This window comes from Temnothorax americanus, unplaced genomic scaffold (assembly GCF_048541705.1).
Source record: "Temnothorax americanus isolate GAGA-0224 unplaced genomic scaffold, ASM4854170v1 Scaffold8, whole genome shotgun sequence".
Taxonomy (NCBI): Eukaryota; Metazoa; Arthropoda; class Insecta; order Hymenoptera; family Formicidae; genus Temnothorax; species Temnothorax americanus.
This window is the reverse complement of record NW_027509802.1, coordinates 3,707,932-3,725,299: the sequence shown is the minus strand read 5'-3', so window position 1 is coordinate 3,725,299 and position 17,368 is coordinate 3,707,932. Positions and strand designations below refer to the sequence as shown.

The 17,368-nt window shown below is 39.8% G+C and overlaps 2 protein-coding genes across 8 annotated transcripts in view; one reads left to right on the top strand and one right to left on the bottom strand.

Moving 5' to 3' along the window:
- The window catches only part of LOC143907023 (BTB/POZ domain-containing protein 7), a 52,710-nt gene that overhangs the window by 13,046 nt on the left and 22,296 nt on the right, over window positions 1-17,368 (top strand). For 3 of the 7 annotated variants that reach the window (XM_077423493.1, XM_077423496.1, XM_077423494.1), the window contains exons 10-11: window positions 2,981-3,196; window positions 3,674-9,819. The exons of 3 other annotated variants lie outside the window; for them this stretch is intronic. In XM_077423493.1, coding sequence (XP_077279619.1) covers window positions 2,981-3,196; window positions 3,674-3,970 — 513 coding nt within the window. In that variant the 3' untranslated portion in view covers window positions 3,971-9,819. Of the gene's footprint in view, window positions 1-2,980; window positions 3,197-3,673; window positions 9,820-17,368 lie in introns of those variants that run through there. One more of the 7 variants, XM_077423495.1, reaches the window with a different exon arrangement.
- Apolpp (retinoid- and fatty-acid binding glycoprotein apolipophorin) overlaps window positions 9,592-17,368 on the bottom strand; it is a 26,401-nt gene continuing 18,624 nt past the window's right edge. Inside the window, exons 12-26 of the mRNA XM_077423491.1 lie at window positions 16,694-17,183; window positions 16,226-16,407; window positions 15,904-16,118; window positions 15,071-15,644; window positions 14,702-14,949; window positions 14,297-14,540; window positions 13,547-13,783; window positions 12,613-12,752; window positions 12,118-12,272; window positions 11,659-11,842; window positions 11,329-11,470; window positions 11,048-11,236; window positions 10,463-10,708; window positions 10,108-10,311; window positions 9,592-9,950 (exon numbers count right to left, since the gene is read on the bottom strand). Coding sequence (XP_077279617.1) covers window positions 9,921-9,950; window positions 10,108-10,311; window positions 10,463-10,708; window positions 11,048-11,236; window positions 11,329-11,470; window positions 11,659-11,842; window positions 12,118-12,272; window positions 12,613-12,752; window positions 13,547-13,783; window positions 14,297-14,540; window positions 14,702-14,949; window positions 15,071-15,644; window positions 15,904-16,118; window positions 16,226-16,407; window positions 16,694-17,183 — 3,480 coding nt within the window. The 3' untranslated portion in view covers window positions 9,592-9,920. The remainder of the gene's footprint in view (window positions 9,951-10,107; window positions 10,312-10,462; window positions 10,709-11,047; window positions 11,237-11,328; window positions 11,471-11,658; window positions 11,843-12,117; window positions 12,273-12,612; window positions 12,753-13,546; window positions 13,784-14,296; window positions 14,541-14,701; window positions 14,950-15,070; window positions 15,645-15,903; window positions 16,119-16,225; window positions 16,408-16,693; window positions 17,184-17,368) is intronic.

Below are 17,368 nucleotides of genomic sequence, written 5' to 3'. Positions count from 1 at the left end.
CACAACATAGTTTACAATAATAACACAAATAAAATCTTTATCCAGTATGTTATTTTTAATTAACAGTTGTTTTTTCTCTCAACGAGATAGGTCACATTTTGCATTTTTCACGCTGAGTTCTTATTGACGACACGAGCGAGACGTATGTAAAATGATATCCTGAGGAGCGGCATAGTTCACCAAAAATAATTTATCTTGATGCCCTGCTTTAAATGTCACATGGTTTGTATACGGCACGGCGATAGATACGCGGTATCGCACTGGGGGTGACAAGCGGATGAATCATATGAAACGACACTTGTGTGACTACTGCCAATCGGATGAAACGCATGCAATCTCTACAGCGTTGTGTGCAGCATTATGCGGGAATAAACGCAGAGACGTATTATCAAATACGTGCAATGCGGATTGTTGCATTACCGCGGCGCTCGGTACTATAGGTATAGAATGACGCGAATCAGAATAAACGCATTACGCACAAATATAAGTATGCCCGAAAATTATTTCCGTCCATCTCTAAAACAATGGAAGTTTTACATAATAATTTATTAAATAGATTTAATCCTAATCCGTAGAGAATAACAATATTTTATTCGCTCATACTTTTGCTCGCTGTAATAATTAATTATAAACGCTATAAATAAATAACGAAATAATTTATAATTTAGCGGATAAAAAAGATTTAAGAGAGTTTAATGTATGTAATCTAGAATTTAATATATTTTAGATATGGATGTGCGTGAAGAGAAATAAAATTTAAATTTTTTATCGTCGTTTTTTCCTGTTGCGAATGTCAAAAAAAATTGTTGGACATGTTTCATATCGAAAGTCACCGCATGCGTTAGCGTAATAATGTAACAATATAATAAATGTTGTAAATTGAGTATCATTACGAAATAATGTATCGATAACGAAAGAGATAATTTCATAATTTTCGCGAGTTGTGTAACTACTAACTACAGTCTTCAATGCCACACAGCGTTTAGTTCAAATGTCATGTAACCGAGTATTTCGTTTCGTCGTCTTGAAGTAACTTCAAAGGTTAAAAAAATAACAATAAAAATAGAAAAAAAAATGACAGAAATTGTTTCTACGAAGGAATCAATTTCTATTTTTGTAGAAAATATAGGGCGAGTTTTTACTCTCGTCGATGAAAAATAAAACAGGTAGCCCATGGCACGGAGGATCTTTTTACACGTTTACACATACGCGAATATGAAACATTGTATACGGTTTAAAATTATGCACGTTAATGCCGTCGCACGTACGTGCTTGTCAGTGCAATGTATTATCGTCGTGCGCGATGACATAACGTTTCTAACGTGTCAAAACAACATTATGTACGTGACAAGAGAACTTTGGAGATCGCTTTAAAAAATTCCTTTTAATCTCCGTTTAATCTTGATAAGGCAACATTGAAAAGCAATCTCATTACGCTGCAATTTACAGTTCGCGCCGCGTTGTTTATTGTTTTTCAAATGACTCAGGTACGCAAGATCGATCCATATAAGAAAAATAGATTTCCGCTTATCGAGTTCGATAATTAGTTCCGATTATCGCTTCGCTTACGTCTTTATGATCCTAGAAATCAATCGAGACCTCATTCTTCTCGTGGAGAAAATACGAAATAATTTTAGCACGGTCGCGAGATTGAATGAAATGCATAACGTTGAAGCACGGAAGTTATTAAAAATATTTTTCTCATTTAGGATATTGTAACGTTTCTTTCAAGAACATACCGCTTCGTGCTTCGTTATTAACGTCGACAATTACGTTTAATTGTCTCGAGAGTAATTCTAGAGTTAATTGTTCCTAATTGGCGATATGTAACCCAATCCTCGTAAACTCCGTGCCAATAGCGTATATACCCCATCATTATTTACGAGCTTTGTTTAAAGTTTGGTATCTTGCGATAAGGCTGTTGTTTAACACGTAAACATTATCCTGGATAATATCGCGGAAGTGCTTGGAGGTTCCCTCGTGTGGCATAACAGCTTGATATCATCGCTCCCTGTTCTGATTCATGACGCGACGTAATGATTTAATACTTTCCGGGTTAGAAAAGCGACGTAATAGTTTCACACTTTTCGGGTTAACAATATAAGTTTAGGGAGCGTGTCGGATAGCCGAAAAAGCGACGAAAGAGCCGCGGGGAGGAAAAAAAAGAGCAAAAGTCACGTGTAATTGCACGGAAAGAGTGCTTTGTCATTTCTCGGGCGAGATTTACGGTCATGTAATACAGCCGCTCAGACGCGTATACGTGTGTATGTGTGTGTATGTATGGGAAGGAAGGCCTAATGGGAAGACCGGCACTCGCGAACAGGTGCGCGGGTTCACCGCGCGCGCGTGAAATAATCGCGCGTGTCGTCGCCGCTCGCTAATTTGCGAGCGGTCGGCATAACGTATGCAAGGCATCGCTTCCCATACGTTCGCTGCATTAATGTGCAGCTCTCCTAGGCAGCGCGTGCGGCACACGTCAATTAGGTCACGGCTCGCGTTCTATTTCGGTAGGTATAGGTGGGGAAACACGACCCTCGCCCTCTCGGCCCCCGGAGGACGCGAAAGAGAGAGAGCGGAGATTTAGTTTCTGTGAATTCGTTTCGCGGAACCCTCGCCCTCGTCTGGCCCCCCCTCCCCGATAATGCAAACGTAATCGACTCTAATTCCTCACTCATTTATGCCGTCGTCTATTTACCACGCCATCCCAGCCTCGGGGGTTCTTATCCGCCCCCCTCGTCGACGTCCCCCTCCCCTCCTTCGATTAAATATCCACCGTGGCACGACACCGCCGACTACGTCCCACAAACCGCGGTCTGTCCCCCCCCTCTCCCTTCTCCTTTTTTTCTCCCTCCTCCCCTCCTCTCTCCCCCTCCCCCCATCTAATCGCGGGGTCTTTCCCCTTCGTGTATTATTCCGAGCTTTTAATGCATCTTTCATCTAGCGGACAGCGCGCGATAAATTGCCGGCGTATCGATTTCAGAACACAGCGTCTTACAGTATGAAAGAGCAAAACGAGCAGAGGATGACAGATATAGAGGACATTGACTCGCCGGGCATGGGTATTCGTGTGAGAACTACCGCCCCGGTGTGTTACGGGAGGAACATGACATTTCCTCGGCCGACTTCGTCTTACGCACATAGACACGAACTTCCAGCTATAGTGACCGAGGGAGAGAGCTGCAGACTTCTTGCCGAGGTAAGGGACGGCGACGCTAACGTATTGCCGTATATTACACTTGTTCGTTATTACCTCGGCGCGCGCGCGCGGGTGACTCTAAAGTCTCGCGTATTTAGACCCACCCCGGGCCCACGATGCTCTTAATTAGATCCCCCTCGATCCTCGGTACCGCAAGACGGGATATTGCGATCTAGTTGGGAAACATAATTACCCGGGTCTTGTTCAATCCCTACTCTTGGTGCAACCGCGGGCGATTCTCAGACCGTGGTTATGAAATTGTCTCCCCCTTTGTCCTCCCCCCTCCCTTTAACGCAACGGCGCGAGTCTCTTTGTTTCTTTCCGTCTCTCTTTCATCTTTTTTTACATCGTATAGTCGTATCGTTATTTCGCGATCGCGCGGTAGTACCTGTCGCGCTCGATCAGCCACCTCGGAGAGAAACGGATTACGCAAACGGACGGCGCGCGCGCCTCCGTTTCTGCTTCTCTCGTTCGCAGCAGCAAGAGGGTAATTCCTGCAGCGACGGCCAGTTGTCGGGCGTGATGCCGGACGTAGCGATGGCGACGGCCTCCTTCGGCGCTCTGCATTTGATCGAGGAGCAGGAACTGGAATTGGATCTCGGTGACGGGGCGTCGCACCTCCTGCCGCACGTCTCCCCGTCCGGCGGGGGCAGCATCGAGCCGGCCGGCCACCGGTCGTCGCTTCCTCATCAGCATCAAAGGCACTTCTCCGGCCCGCCGCCTCCACCTTACGTGTATCATCGTGCTGGCACTGCCTTACCGAGGTTTATTTGAAATTTATATATGATATGCGGATGGAGCGAACAGCGCGGCAACTACTGACGATCCCTCTTTTGCGCCCCTCTCCCCCCCTATCTCTATACTTCTCTTTCTCTCTCTCTCTCTTTATTCCCCTTTCGCCCCCTTATTATTATATACATAGCCTGCTTCTCTCTTTCTCTCTATCATAGCGTGTATCGATCAAACCTTGTTATTGCGGGTACAAATTTATTACAAGGATAATTGTATGTACATTTTTATTTAAAGCAAGCTTGAAAAAAAAAGGGTAGAAAGTACTTGGTTTAAGAGTATCCGTAATCTTACCGGATCTGGAAGTTACACCCTGTGAGCACACAAAAAGAACCTTGATGCTTATCGAGTACGACGTGAACGTATACAGAGTATACGGAGGTTTCACGCCGTACAATCTATATATATATATATATATATATATATATATATATATATAAAAATAAAAAGTATAAATAAATAAAAAAATAAATAAATAAATATATATATATATATATATATATATGTAGGTCCAGAGGTATGTTCCGGGACTGTTTACGTTTTTTGAAATGTACAGTCCTGGAATATAACGCATATATATGTAATCAGATTCAAAAAACTGTCCCAAAAAATGCCGTAGGACATCAATTTTTTCCAGGACAGTCCTGGAAACTGCCAAATGTCCCGGAATATACCGATATCAAAAATAAAAGTCCCGGAACATACTTCCAGACCTACATATATATATATATATATATATATATATATATATATATAAATGTAACGATTAAGTGCAATCGTGTATGAGAAGAAATTGCGATTGTGATTTATACATATAAAAATGTAATCGTGATATGTGCATGTGGGTGTACTTATGTGTATGCGTGCGCGTATGCGTGTGTATATTGGGAAAAATAATGTGTTTGCGCGGTTCCGGCTTCCGAAGTGTCAAGACTGTTATAGCACGAAAGTCTCCGGAAGGAAAGAGAACGAAAGAGAAACGAATGGAGGAACAATGTACGGGATATTGAATTAAAGAAAAAAAAATCGCGCCTTGTCACATCACCATCCTTATATACTCCATATAAATATAATTATTACAGGAAAGTGAAAGTGCCGCGTATTCCCGCGTACATTTGTTTCTTCTCTGGGTGGAAAAGCGAGAAAGCGTAGCGGCGGCGACGACGACGACTACGGCGCGGCGCGGGCGGCCGGCGCGGCGGCGGCATGGCCGGGCAACGGCGGCTACTCACGCGAGCAGCGGAGCTGCGAAGCGCTTGATGACATTTTGCCATGCTAAACTTTTTAATTTTTCCTCTCTTCTAGGGCAGTTTCGATGTATGACGGGCTATAGTATAAGACTGTAAGTACACAAGAGAAATTCAATCGATAAAACATATATCGCGCGCTTAGAGATGACGTCCGGGGCGTCTCGGGTCGTAAAAAGCGTGCGTGACGTTCATGATATTTAATGGGTTAATTAATTATCGCTAAGTGCCTGGGTGCATGAGAATTTTCTAAGAAAAAGTTTTCCATGAATTTTAAATGTACGCTTCCGCCGGCCTTGCCCCCCGCCGCGGCTCTGTAATATATCCACAAACAGGGTACGCGTACTATATACAGGGTGACCCAGAAGTCGCGTATCATCTTCGAACGACAGCCGATGAAGGTACGAAAAAAAAAACCACGGCGCTCCAATTCCGGGATATTATTTTTTAATTACATGCCCGATCGAATCGCGCGTATAAGAAGTTCTTGGAAAAGTTCGAGAGATACCTAAATACATAACGAAATATTATTCGTTGCGTAATCTCTCAAGAAGAATTTAATTTAAACGGAAGCTAAACCTCTTCCGATTTAGGGAGATGAATTACCGAAACGCTAATAACAGAAAAAATAAAAACTAAAGAATGGCGCAGCTCTAATTGAATTATCACTTTCTTCTTTTAGAAAAACGATCGACCACACGGCTCGGTTAATGATGAATTTGCAACGAAGTTTGTTTCTGGGTTACTGTGCGTATTTCGTTCCGCAGAAGTCGTAAAATGTCAGACTGTATTTCAATACTTCCGTGCGAGTAGTAAACGGTGGAAAACTAGTCACTTTCACTTTCGTTGAAGCAACAACGATCATCAGGCGGGAATTAATCGCTCTAAGCAGATTAATATCGACGGATAGTAATTATTCCTTATTTAATATGGCTCCTCGGTGTGTGTCGACATGGGATGTAATTATCATTAAGATACTCGATTATAGAGTTCGTATATATATCAAAGAATTCCTTTACCGTCCTTACGTTAAGTATCTGAAATTATTATTTTCTGCGTATACATATATATATATATGCAAACCCCGCGCCCGTAAATTAACTTTATCGATTGTAATTACATGCGTTTCGTTATATATGCTTCGAAGAAGAACGCATTTCGTCCTTAGGCAGAAATGAAATTCTCGGCGTTGTTATTGCCGCTGGTATATAAATTGTGATATTATTCGTGAAAGTCATTGAGTTCGATCATTTACTAATAGTAAAGTAGTTTATAAATAAATTTCACTTGTGTGCAGACCTGGATTTAGAAGGATATATGATTATGTAAAATATCGTTAACCGTAACGCGATTCTCTCACGTAAGCTATAAATACCGATCGTCTGCTTTGTAAAGCGTATCGCTCGCGTTTCACTATCTTGCGAATCGTAAAATTAATTGAATCTGTATATCTGAAACTGATGTCAGATCGTGAATCCACGACGGGTGTCAAGTTAATATCAAGAGCGGAACGCGGCGGGTTCGTGAATTCACGATCGATTGGCTCGAAGAGAGTTATGATTTAAATAAAGCAACTAGACCAACTTTTATGACCAGAATAAAAGAATAGTTATCACGTAGATAGATTAATACTGTATAGACTGAGGTATATTCGCGAGAGTAGTATTTTGACATTCGTATAGTTCGTGCGTCGTAAAAAGAAAAGGAAAAAAGAAAAAAAAACAATCTAGATTCTTCCGTTCGCGACATTCACGCGGTCTTCCCTTCTTTTCCTTTTCCTCCGAAATTGTTGATTTTTTGTAAGCTCTGTCACGAGAGGTGTTGATTACGTTTCGCTGAAAAATAAAATTTTCGGACAGTTTATCTTTTTTTATGACTCTCTCACACACACACACACACACACGATATATAGATGGCTCGCTAAAATATATATTTAAAAATAAAGTTTAATAAATATTTCAGAAATGGATAAGAAAAAAGGACACTCGCCGTTTATTTCTCCGTTTCCCAGCGCGATTCGCGGTATAGAGGTTTGCGTATAAGCAATAACCGTCGGCGAAATCGCGAGATTTATCCCCGCGTCCAACTCTCTTTTTACAACGTCAAATAATAAACGCGTTACGTAAACAGGCGCACTGTTTTTAAACAAAATACCCGGAGACCGCAAAAATACACCGGAGCGGATATGCTTAGGGAACGTCAGAACTTTCCCGCGCCATTACTCATACCGAATTTATGTAAAAGCGTTGTATACATACCCGTAACGGGGCGAGGTGAATATATCGCCCCGGCAAAATCCAGCCTCAACCATATTCCCTCTTGACGTCACACACCGACCGCGACCGCGCTTACACGCGCGTACAACAAGATCGACGGGCTGCACCGCATAATTCAGCATGTAAAGTCGACGATGACTTGTGTGCCACGTTCAGGTGAAAATTCCACAGTCGGCCCTGTATTTTCACCGTTGCGCAAAAATAACTCGTGCGTCGCGAGGACCTTATCAGCGTAAATCCAGCGTTTAATAGTGGCGAACAAATTTACAGTGAATAATAAGCAGCTGGAAAATAAACAGCAGGCGATTCTAATCTCTCTTCGCGTCCACAATTTAAATTTTCTTAAAATATAATTCTCCGCGATGAATGTTATGAAGCGTAAAACAATGGTATCCCTTCCGAGTAAAACACCGATGTGTGTTGCCACTTGTTACGTAAGTTGCACATTCGCTTCCTCGAAATTGTTAACAGCTTTCGTTACGGATGTTCGAGTGTAACTTCTTGACTTAGGCTTCAGTTCGCGTGATCGCATCGATTTACGGGATGCTACGTGTTTCTTATAACGCGAGTTTAACTTTAACGACAGATTTCCAGATGAAGTTGATTTCTTCCTTGGTAAAAAATATGTCGAGATACTAATGGTTTTCGCGTGTAACATATTATTTTAATTCTCTAAAATGCAAGTTTGCGAAATAACATTGTTATACATACATATAAAGTTACGTAAAATATTTTGATGTGTGAAATAATCTTTATTAATACACAAATATTGAAATTTGTACAAATAATGGAATGATATTAAAAAGTGTAACAGTTTTTAACCCTCAATTAGCACACATGTGCTAATTCGCACCACTTTTTTTCGTTCAGCACTGACAGCACTTTATATATTTCAATTTTTTATATAAAAATCATTTCTTTTTCCTAAAATAAAGTGCACTACTCGATTGCCAGGGAAATTTTACATAAATTTTTATTAAAAATGACTAAGATACGACAGTTAAAAGTTGTCAAAATCTCAAATCGCACTAGTGTGGCATTTGAGGTGGCCCAACCGAGGTGTGCTAATTGAGGGTTAAAAAACTGAATGGTTGTAAAGTGCATTAAATATCGTGAAAATTCTATTTCAAACATTTTTCCATTTTGATTCGTTCGAATTAAAAATCGAAGCTTCAACGAATTTAAAAAATTTTTAAATTTTGTAAAAAACTACGAGTTTTTTATTTTTAGTTGTTTTGTAACACATACCCGAATATGTCTGTTGGTTAGTTAATTTAAAAAATATTTGGATCTATTGTTTTCGCTAGGGCACCTTCGTTGAAAGCTTAATTACGAAAACATGTGACGTCGAAAATCGAAAGCAGCGATAAATGGTGACTTCTGACATTTTCACTAAATAAAAATCAATTTTAGATTAGTCGGACTATCAAAGTCACAAGTTGTGGAACGCTCTATATTTAGCACTAATAAAAAATATATGTGCGTATTATAGTCCTGGCAACTACAGTTCGACAACGCACATTTTAGTTTTGCTCTTACGCAATCGAGAATCGCGTTTTACGTGTCATTATGATCTGTTTAAACATTCAGGTATATCGGATGTGAAGTATAAGTTTAACTTTGCGTGTGAGGCCACTTTAACTTCTTTTCGTAAAACATTAAGTCAGTTTTTCTCCATATAGGTCATTCATCTTTAATTCAAGGTATCATAAATAATCTCTCGCACGTTATAAAAACTCTATATAAACTGTATAAAATATAACTTATGACCGTCAATATTATCATCGTTACAATTTTAAATGAAGAAATAGAATAAAATTATTAGGAATACTGGGTTTTCTCATCGTATATTTTCGAAAGTTTCAGAAGATTGAAAACAATGCAACTTATGTTTTATAGATAAGATAAAACCATAATTTTCAAAGCCTGTGAATCGTAGTGCACGATTATAGCGCATCTCGAAGTATTAAAATCTTATATTTTTGCGCAGGAGATACGCATAAAATAATTATGACGCTTCTTCTTTCGATGTGAATAGAACACAGGTAAAAATGTTGCTGGAGGGCGCGAAGGCACTAACAAGTTTTCATTACACACGAACAGCAGTATGTTCAATGTTTATTTCTCTCTGTAAAACATCGCTGGTACATCGATAAATGATACACCAATTGCATTAATTTACATATGTTTATGTTAGATCTAGAAAACGAAGGAAGTTGTCATGAGGCACAATTCGAGTCTTGCACCCGATATTCTTTTCGATCTGTGGAGGATCGGCGATACCGACCGAATGATGCAATTATATCACTTATCACTCTATCAAAAAGAGCTTTTACGATATTGTAACAAAGTAACAAATAGATTACATCTAAATTAATTAGTAATAATAGTATGCGTAGTACTGTGGCTCCTTCAACCCTTCACTCCTCCTTTCGTGTGTCTCTGTAACATAATAACAGCGCGATAAGATAAATTGTATTGTTTCTAAAGCCGATGTTACCTCGACTGAATTTACATAGTTAACGCCGTGTTGGCGTTAATTACCATAGCGCAGCTCATGAGTATTACCATGATTATGGTTTGAAGCGTGCACACTTACCGCAAGTTGTTCCTTCTCCTTGCGTCCCACGATCTTACAACGAGGCTGTTCAATTCCGTGAAATTGGTTGCAAACGCAATCTTGTTCAATTTCGACACTCGTGAGGTCCTCGGCGATCTTTCTAGCGGTAACTTGAGAGAACTGCCTCTTCTGATTCGGTTTAGCGTCCACCAAATTGCTGGAACTGAACGCCGCTCCGCCAGACTGCAATAACGTTACGGTGTAATAACCGATCCGATTACTCTTCATCATTTATTCTTTATGTATTTAGGGTAATCAACTTATTCATTAATTCAAAAATTATCTCTTCGAGATGCTTAAGTTGATTCTCTTTTTTGTTTCTTTGCGTACTTACCGCGATAGCAAAATCGGCACACACGTCAACCGTAGGAAGAACCATGTTGTTTCTAAGCTCGGTATTTCCGCTCAATGGCTTCTTCTTGTTGTCGGCGAATACATATACGCTGTCGCTATCGTAACCAACAATACTCTTTTGCGCTTTGCCGGAGACCTGGATGTCATTGGTATGGTACACGTGATAGTAAGTCAGACCCAAATCTCGGTACACCTTCTGTCCAATTATAATCCTCAATTGTTGCAACTGAAAAACCAATTTGAAAACCCTCTGTTAACGTTGATAAATGAAAAAAAATGAAAGTATTACGCTACGATTCTACAGTAACGCATAACTAAGTAGGAAAGTCTTTCCCACCAATGGCGGTTTATTTCTAGTTTCCATCAGCACCTAACTTTAATTAGCTTCTCGTTTTTGTCTGAAATTACATTTCGCGCGAAAGTGAGAAATAGAAAATAAATAACAAATTGTAGTTGCAGTTAGGCGATATTTGTGAAATCATTCGTAAATTTGTAATACGTCCGATCCATCGACTGACTTTAATAAATAATTAGTGATACGACGAAATCGCGAGTGGAAGCTCACCGATATTGGCAGTGAACTCTTCTCGCAGGTGGTAGCGAGGATTGAGACGACAGCCTTGACCGCGCCAGGTCTGAAGGGATAGTTAATGGCTTCCTCGTAGGCGTCGGTCAATTTGAAGGTGCCAAGCTCCAGGTCTAGTCTTTGCTCGAGGTACTTCACTTTCTTCTCGATATCACCTTTCTTGGCCTCCTGCGAACATCCCCAAGTAACTCGTATATCAAAAAGATCAGATCTTTCTATCTTAAATCTTTCTCTTATAATTTCGTAAAATGATAAATTACCTCCAAAGTAATAGTCGGCTCTTGTGGCTTCTCGAATTTCATATTCTTCACCTCGCCCTCAATGTTGGTACTACCGCCGGTGGTGTAATGTTGCGGCCATTTCATGTGCTCGGCGTAACCGATCAAGCCAATGTGAACATCCCTATTAAGACATAATCAATATGAATAAGAAGTTAAAGAAATATTACAATACGTTAACATCGCAATATGAATCTATATGCGCATTCTGATCTTTCAAACGCCTTCTAGATATCTTTACAACTGATTTCTGTATTTGTGGAAAGTAGTTTCAATATTTTTATTATAATTATAAAAATTATGTTTACATACGTTATGCCGTGTTGTTTCAGTTCTTCTCTTAGATCGGTTATCAGTGATGGAATCAGATCTTTAAAAACTTTCTCATTCTCCTCAACTTGTTCGACTACCAAAACAATGTCGGCTTGATTCTTCGGGCTTTTAACGCTGAAGGTATCACCAACGGCAATTGTGTTCTCGCCAACTTTGCAGGTTGCTAAAATATTATGGTACACATTAAAATATTTCTCTTCTAAGAATACCGGTCTCTGTATGTCCTTTAAATCTCTCGTATGTATTGTAAAACAATCGTTTATGTAAATTTACAATTAACACAAATATTTAATATAAAATATTCCCATATGGCGTGCGTCTTAAATAAGTTTTTTTTTCCAATGAGAGAGATTTTGGTTTTCCTTGCATTAATATTGTTTTAACATCACATTCGACTTTGTGCTTTGTAAAGTAGTACAAGTCAACAATTTAACTTACTGCAAATGGATGGAATGTTTATTCCGGAAACACGCTTATAATAGCAACTGGCGTAATAAGCGGTGGCGAGCAAGCAAGGAGCTTCCGGATTTCCGTTAGCCGCAGCGTCACAGGCATCTCGGTAATGACTCGGATGAACGTAGTTGAAGCAGTTTCTGAAACATCATGGAGAAACATTATTTCCAAGTTGCTTCTAAGTTAATGATAAAATGGTTATGACGATTATAATTGTCTCGAGCATTCGTGGAATACCGTCTCAAATGTGTAATATACGGGATGTCGCAATAGGATTTCGATATATGGATTATATCCCAAGAACTACTTTCTAATGCGATAAGTATACTTTATCAAACATCTGAAGAACTGGGCAAATTAAAGCAATGCTAATTTTAATTTTTTATCCGAAACAGCTAAATTTTTGTGGCATTATATTTTCTCTATGTAAATCTGACAATTCGATTTAATCGTGTCTTTTTAAATGGCGAATGTACTTACTTCAACGGAGACTTCTGGCCGGAGAAGTAGTCAGTGCAGATTGGATTACGTTGCTTCGCCTTGTGATCGATCGCGTTCACAGCCGCGCAATCGGGCTTCAGTTTGTACCCGTTAGCAAATTCAGTCTCGCTCTCGGTAATCTGTTTCAATTGCGAGAAAGGCGCTTTTAAAGATCACTGCAAGCACTGCAATTTCTAATACCCTTTACGATGTAAGATCCTTTTGTTGTAAAACACTCGTCATATTTACTTTTACTTTCGAAAGTAGAACATTCAATTTTATTCTCGCGGACAGAAGACGAAATGTTTGCATACTGAAATATGACGTAACTTCATCTTTCCACTTAAGAAACGCAGATTATAGAGAAACGTTAACTGTTTCCCAGTTTCGCGCGCAAACTACGGACTTAGATATCTATCTCGCAACGAAAGAAATACTGATCCCCTCGGGAATTCGTGATCCCTTCGGAAAAGAATGCCGTTCCACGTACACATTTGTCTATTGATCGAAGCGAAAACTTTTGAATAAAAGTATACAAAAGTATAACCAAGAACATGATTTATAGTCTGGCGATATTACCGCAAGGCCTTATGAATAGAAGCGCGACGCCGAGAAAATAAGGGACGAGCTTATATTAAATATTTATAACGTGTGTGTACATTTTTCATTTCACTTCCAGCGTACTTAAGATATCAATTCCAACCCTTCTCATAATAGAATTAATTTCAGAAGGAGAGAATATTTTTTATCTATATTATTCGGTATATGCAAAGTGGCCATTTTTCTTTAATCGATTATAATTAAAAAATAAATTATGAAATTATTGTTAACAAAATCTTTCTAAGAAATATTATGCGACAGTACAACCGTCCTTTCGCCTCTGATATTCTGCACGAGAGGCAATTTATTTAACAGTAAAACAAGCTACACTCACCTTTCCAGACGGCAACGTGTAGTCGTCGTAATATTCGTTGTTGCCATCACCGAGAAGACCGCGTAATTTTCCGTGATAAAAGCCGGACACCCGGACCGTGCAAAGCATAGATTGCTTGCGAGTGCATAGGACGTGCACACCGTAGTTAGACTTTATGTTCATAGTCGTGTAAACGAGGAACGCGCGCAGATTCTTCGTGCTGGCTGGGAAATCAGCCGGTTTGCTGTTTACCAAGATCTGGAAAAAAAATAGAGAAACGCGCGAAATGCAGTCGCGTGCGCGTGAACGTCGAGAGAGCTAGACGGATTTCTTAAAAAGAAACGCGAAAACGCAAAAATGAACGTGTGGAAATTGCGGGAAGCGCAGGCTTTGAGAGATCGGCAACGGAACCCGCGCGCAAGACGAACAACGGGGCGATTTTTATTCCTTCCTCGCTCGGTCCGTCTATAAGGGAAGCAACGCGAGGATAATAGGGTTTGACTTGTCAGCAAAGTTTGGAGCCCCCCAGCAAACTTACAGAGTTACAGTTCAATACGGGATTGCATTATGAGACTCGTACACGGAATACCGTATGAGAGTGGTCTGGTGGTTTCACCCCCTACCCACCCTATCTCCCTTTCTCCCTTTCTCCCTTTCACGTTTCCCTTTCTCCAACTCATTTACCCCGTTCTCAATTCATGTCACATATCCACCGACGTAACTTGCCGCCGCTATAGGAAATTGGTTAAGAGATAAGAGAAATAAACATACGTTGCCATTGTTCTTCAGCGTGATGCTCTCTTTAGGCTCCGTAACGGTTACGCTAACGAGATTCCCTTTGTTGAAGTTGGCGACAACGGAGAAATTGCCGTCCTGCATGTCCTGGGCCAAAATATAGGTGCAATCGCCGGGCATACTGAGATGATTGCCGTCAAAGGTGAAGATATGTCCTCCGTCGACGACGACGCCGAATTTGCTGAAGGGAGGTATGATGTCGGAAAGCAACAGAGTTGGTCTGTTTAAAGTACAAAAAATTATTAACATTGATTAGCATTCTTGCAGCAAAAGGTGTAACGTTTATTTTTTAATTTTGATAAACGTGAAATCTCGCAATTCACAGGAAAATAATACGTAATAAAACGAAAATTAAAGTAGATAAAGTAGAAGAGAAAAGACCTGTAGGCGTAGTAGAGATCCGCGGCCGATGGTAATTCGTTATTACGTATCAGATTGACGAGAGATACTTTGACTGAGGTGATCGCTGGCAATTTTGCTAACATTTCAAGCTCAACGGGAAGATGAGCTTCAAACAAGTTATCTAACATGTTGTCCAAGACGCCGCTAGATTCCAGAAGCTTGATGAGGGACACAATGGCATCGACCGCATGATCATAGATCTTCTTGATCTCATTGGTATTATCGACCTGCGCGGGACGATAGCATTTTATTATTTCAAGACGTTTGCTATTTTAGTAATTTCGGTACCGTTCGAAGCGTACTGTCTGAAATGGCAAAATACAACGTAAGACGGGTAGGGAAACTTACTTTCTCGTGTTTGACGTGCTTTATGATGTATTCATAAGTAGCGCTGAAGAGCTGTCGAAGTTCGTCAGTCGGTAGCATGGCCTTTATGACCTCGCTGAGTTCGTGAATGGAGGCCAACACGGCTTCCGGAATTTGGAAGTTCACGATATTTTGGAATTGCTCCTTTGCGATGTCGAAGATTGGTAAGGCTTGCATTTGATTTCTCAACATGAGGACGAATTCTTCAACGTCTTTCCTGATCTGAGTGGCGGCTTTGAATACGATCTTAGCAACGTCCTGAATGAGCTCCGCAGCCACTGTCGCTAATTCCTTCAGCTCCTTCTGATGTTCATTAATCAAGGTGAGCAGTGCCTTGAAGTAGGCCATCGAAACATTGGCGATGCTATCGACGACATTTATGTACGCATTAGCTATCTTGTTGTAGGATTCTTTTAGCTGAGGATAAACCTTCTTCCATACGTCTTCGAGCTTGGCGAGTACTTCAGCGTATTCTTTCCGAAGTTCGTTTAATTGCGCGTTTGCTTGCTTTATGGTATCCGTGATGGCCGTGATAATAGCTCCGAAGTACTTGTTCCTGGAAGAATACGATCGATATTACGCGCGTGGCAACTCAACGGGATCCACGACTGATATAAATTTCAACTTATAAGGATATTTACATGTTGATATGTTATTTTATATATATATATATATATATATATATATATATATATATCATAAATGTGTAGTTATTATATATGCAGGATTGTTACAAATGTCTTTATTATTACCTTTCCTAAATTTATATAAAATTGTACGATGTAAAATCGAAAAAAAAATTATTAAATTCTTACAAAGTAGCTTGTATGTCTTTGATGGTCTGGTCAGCGTTGAGTTCATTCTTCAGTTTGTTCAGTTCGGTTTCGTAATAGTCCAAGAGTGGTTTGAGGTTCGGCTGGGCCTTCTTCAAATGTTCTACAAGATCTGTCAATTCTTTTACTGCTTCGTTGACTATATCATTGGAGACGTCCTTGAGCTGTTTCAATGACTCGCGCACTCGACAATGTTCCTAAATTATATATCAATAAATTATATTAATAAAGCTAAATCTAAATTATATCAATAAAGTCAGTAAAGCAATACTACAATTATCACATCGCACGAAAATGTACTTACGAGCGCGTAGACAATATTGTCCTTGTTGTAGCCAAAGTCAGGTTTGAGGAACTTCTCTTCATCAAGGTGGAATAAAGCGTGGAACAGATCCTTCTTCACTCCATCCTTGAAAGCGTCGGCATGAATTTCGGCCAGTTGTCCGAGCACAACGCGCCCGTTCGCGACGAACTTCTCATTGGGATCTGAGGGAAAACATCGGATTCGCGTAAACTTATATACGATTTAAAATACAATCAATGACTTTTGACATTTTATATTAAAAGCAAATATAATAATAAATTCGCGATAATTTATTATTGCACATACATTTTATTAAAAAATTAATAGATAATAATTAATGATAATTAATTATTATTATATCTTATATATAATATAAAGATATATAATATAAAGATACGTCATTAAAACAAAAAAAAATATATATAATATCCTCTGAGTACAATGTTTAATTCGAAATAAATTTTTTACCTTGGTATTCCGTATAAGTGAAGCTATTCCAATCATGCCCTTCGAAGTTAATTACAATAGGTTTGTTGCCCAGAATCGCGACTTCCGCGTCAAACTTCTGCACGCTTTGGCTTAATTTTAGTCTTGAGTTGAGTTGAAGAAGTTCTTTATTAGGCGAAGTTACAAGAAGATACATTTCCGTGGGATTCGCAGAGAACAGAACGCCCAAACTCTTCGGCTTCTGATTCACGTCCGTGTACGACAGTATACTGCCAAAACCAAATTGGTATTCCGAGATCGCTACGTGCGATTTCAGGTCGACTTTGAGTTGTTGCCCACGGCTGCTCACTTCGATCACGCTGGAGACGTTGTGACCCTTGTTGATATTTTGTCGGTTTAGTTTTGCCACCACGTTGATCTTTTGCGTTTTCTTGGCGAAGACATCGATATCTACGTTCGCGTCAAGCAGGTGTTCGCCGCCGTAGTGAAGTTTACCTTTCACTGCCATATCCTGACAAACAGAATCACATTCGATGTGATTTGAAAACCAAATCAAGCGAACTATTTAATTGGTAATTGGCTTGAAATTGCGAGAATGTGATCAAAATAAAAAAACAAGCTGAACATGCAGAGGTAAATCGACAGAGAACGTATTACATTGCCCTTTTTATAGCCGAGTGGCTCGATGAAACTCGA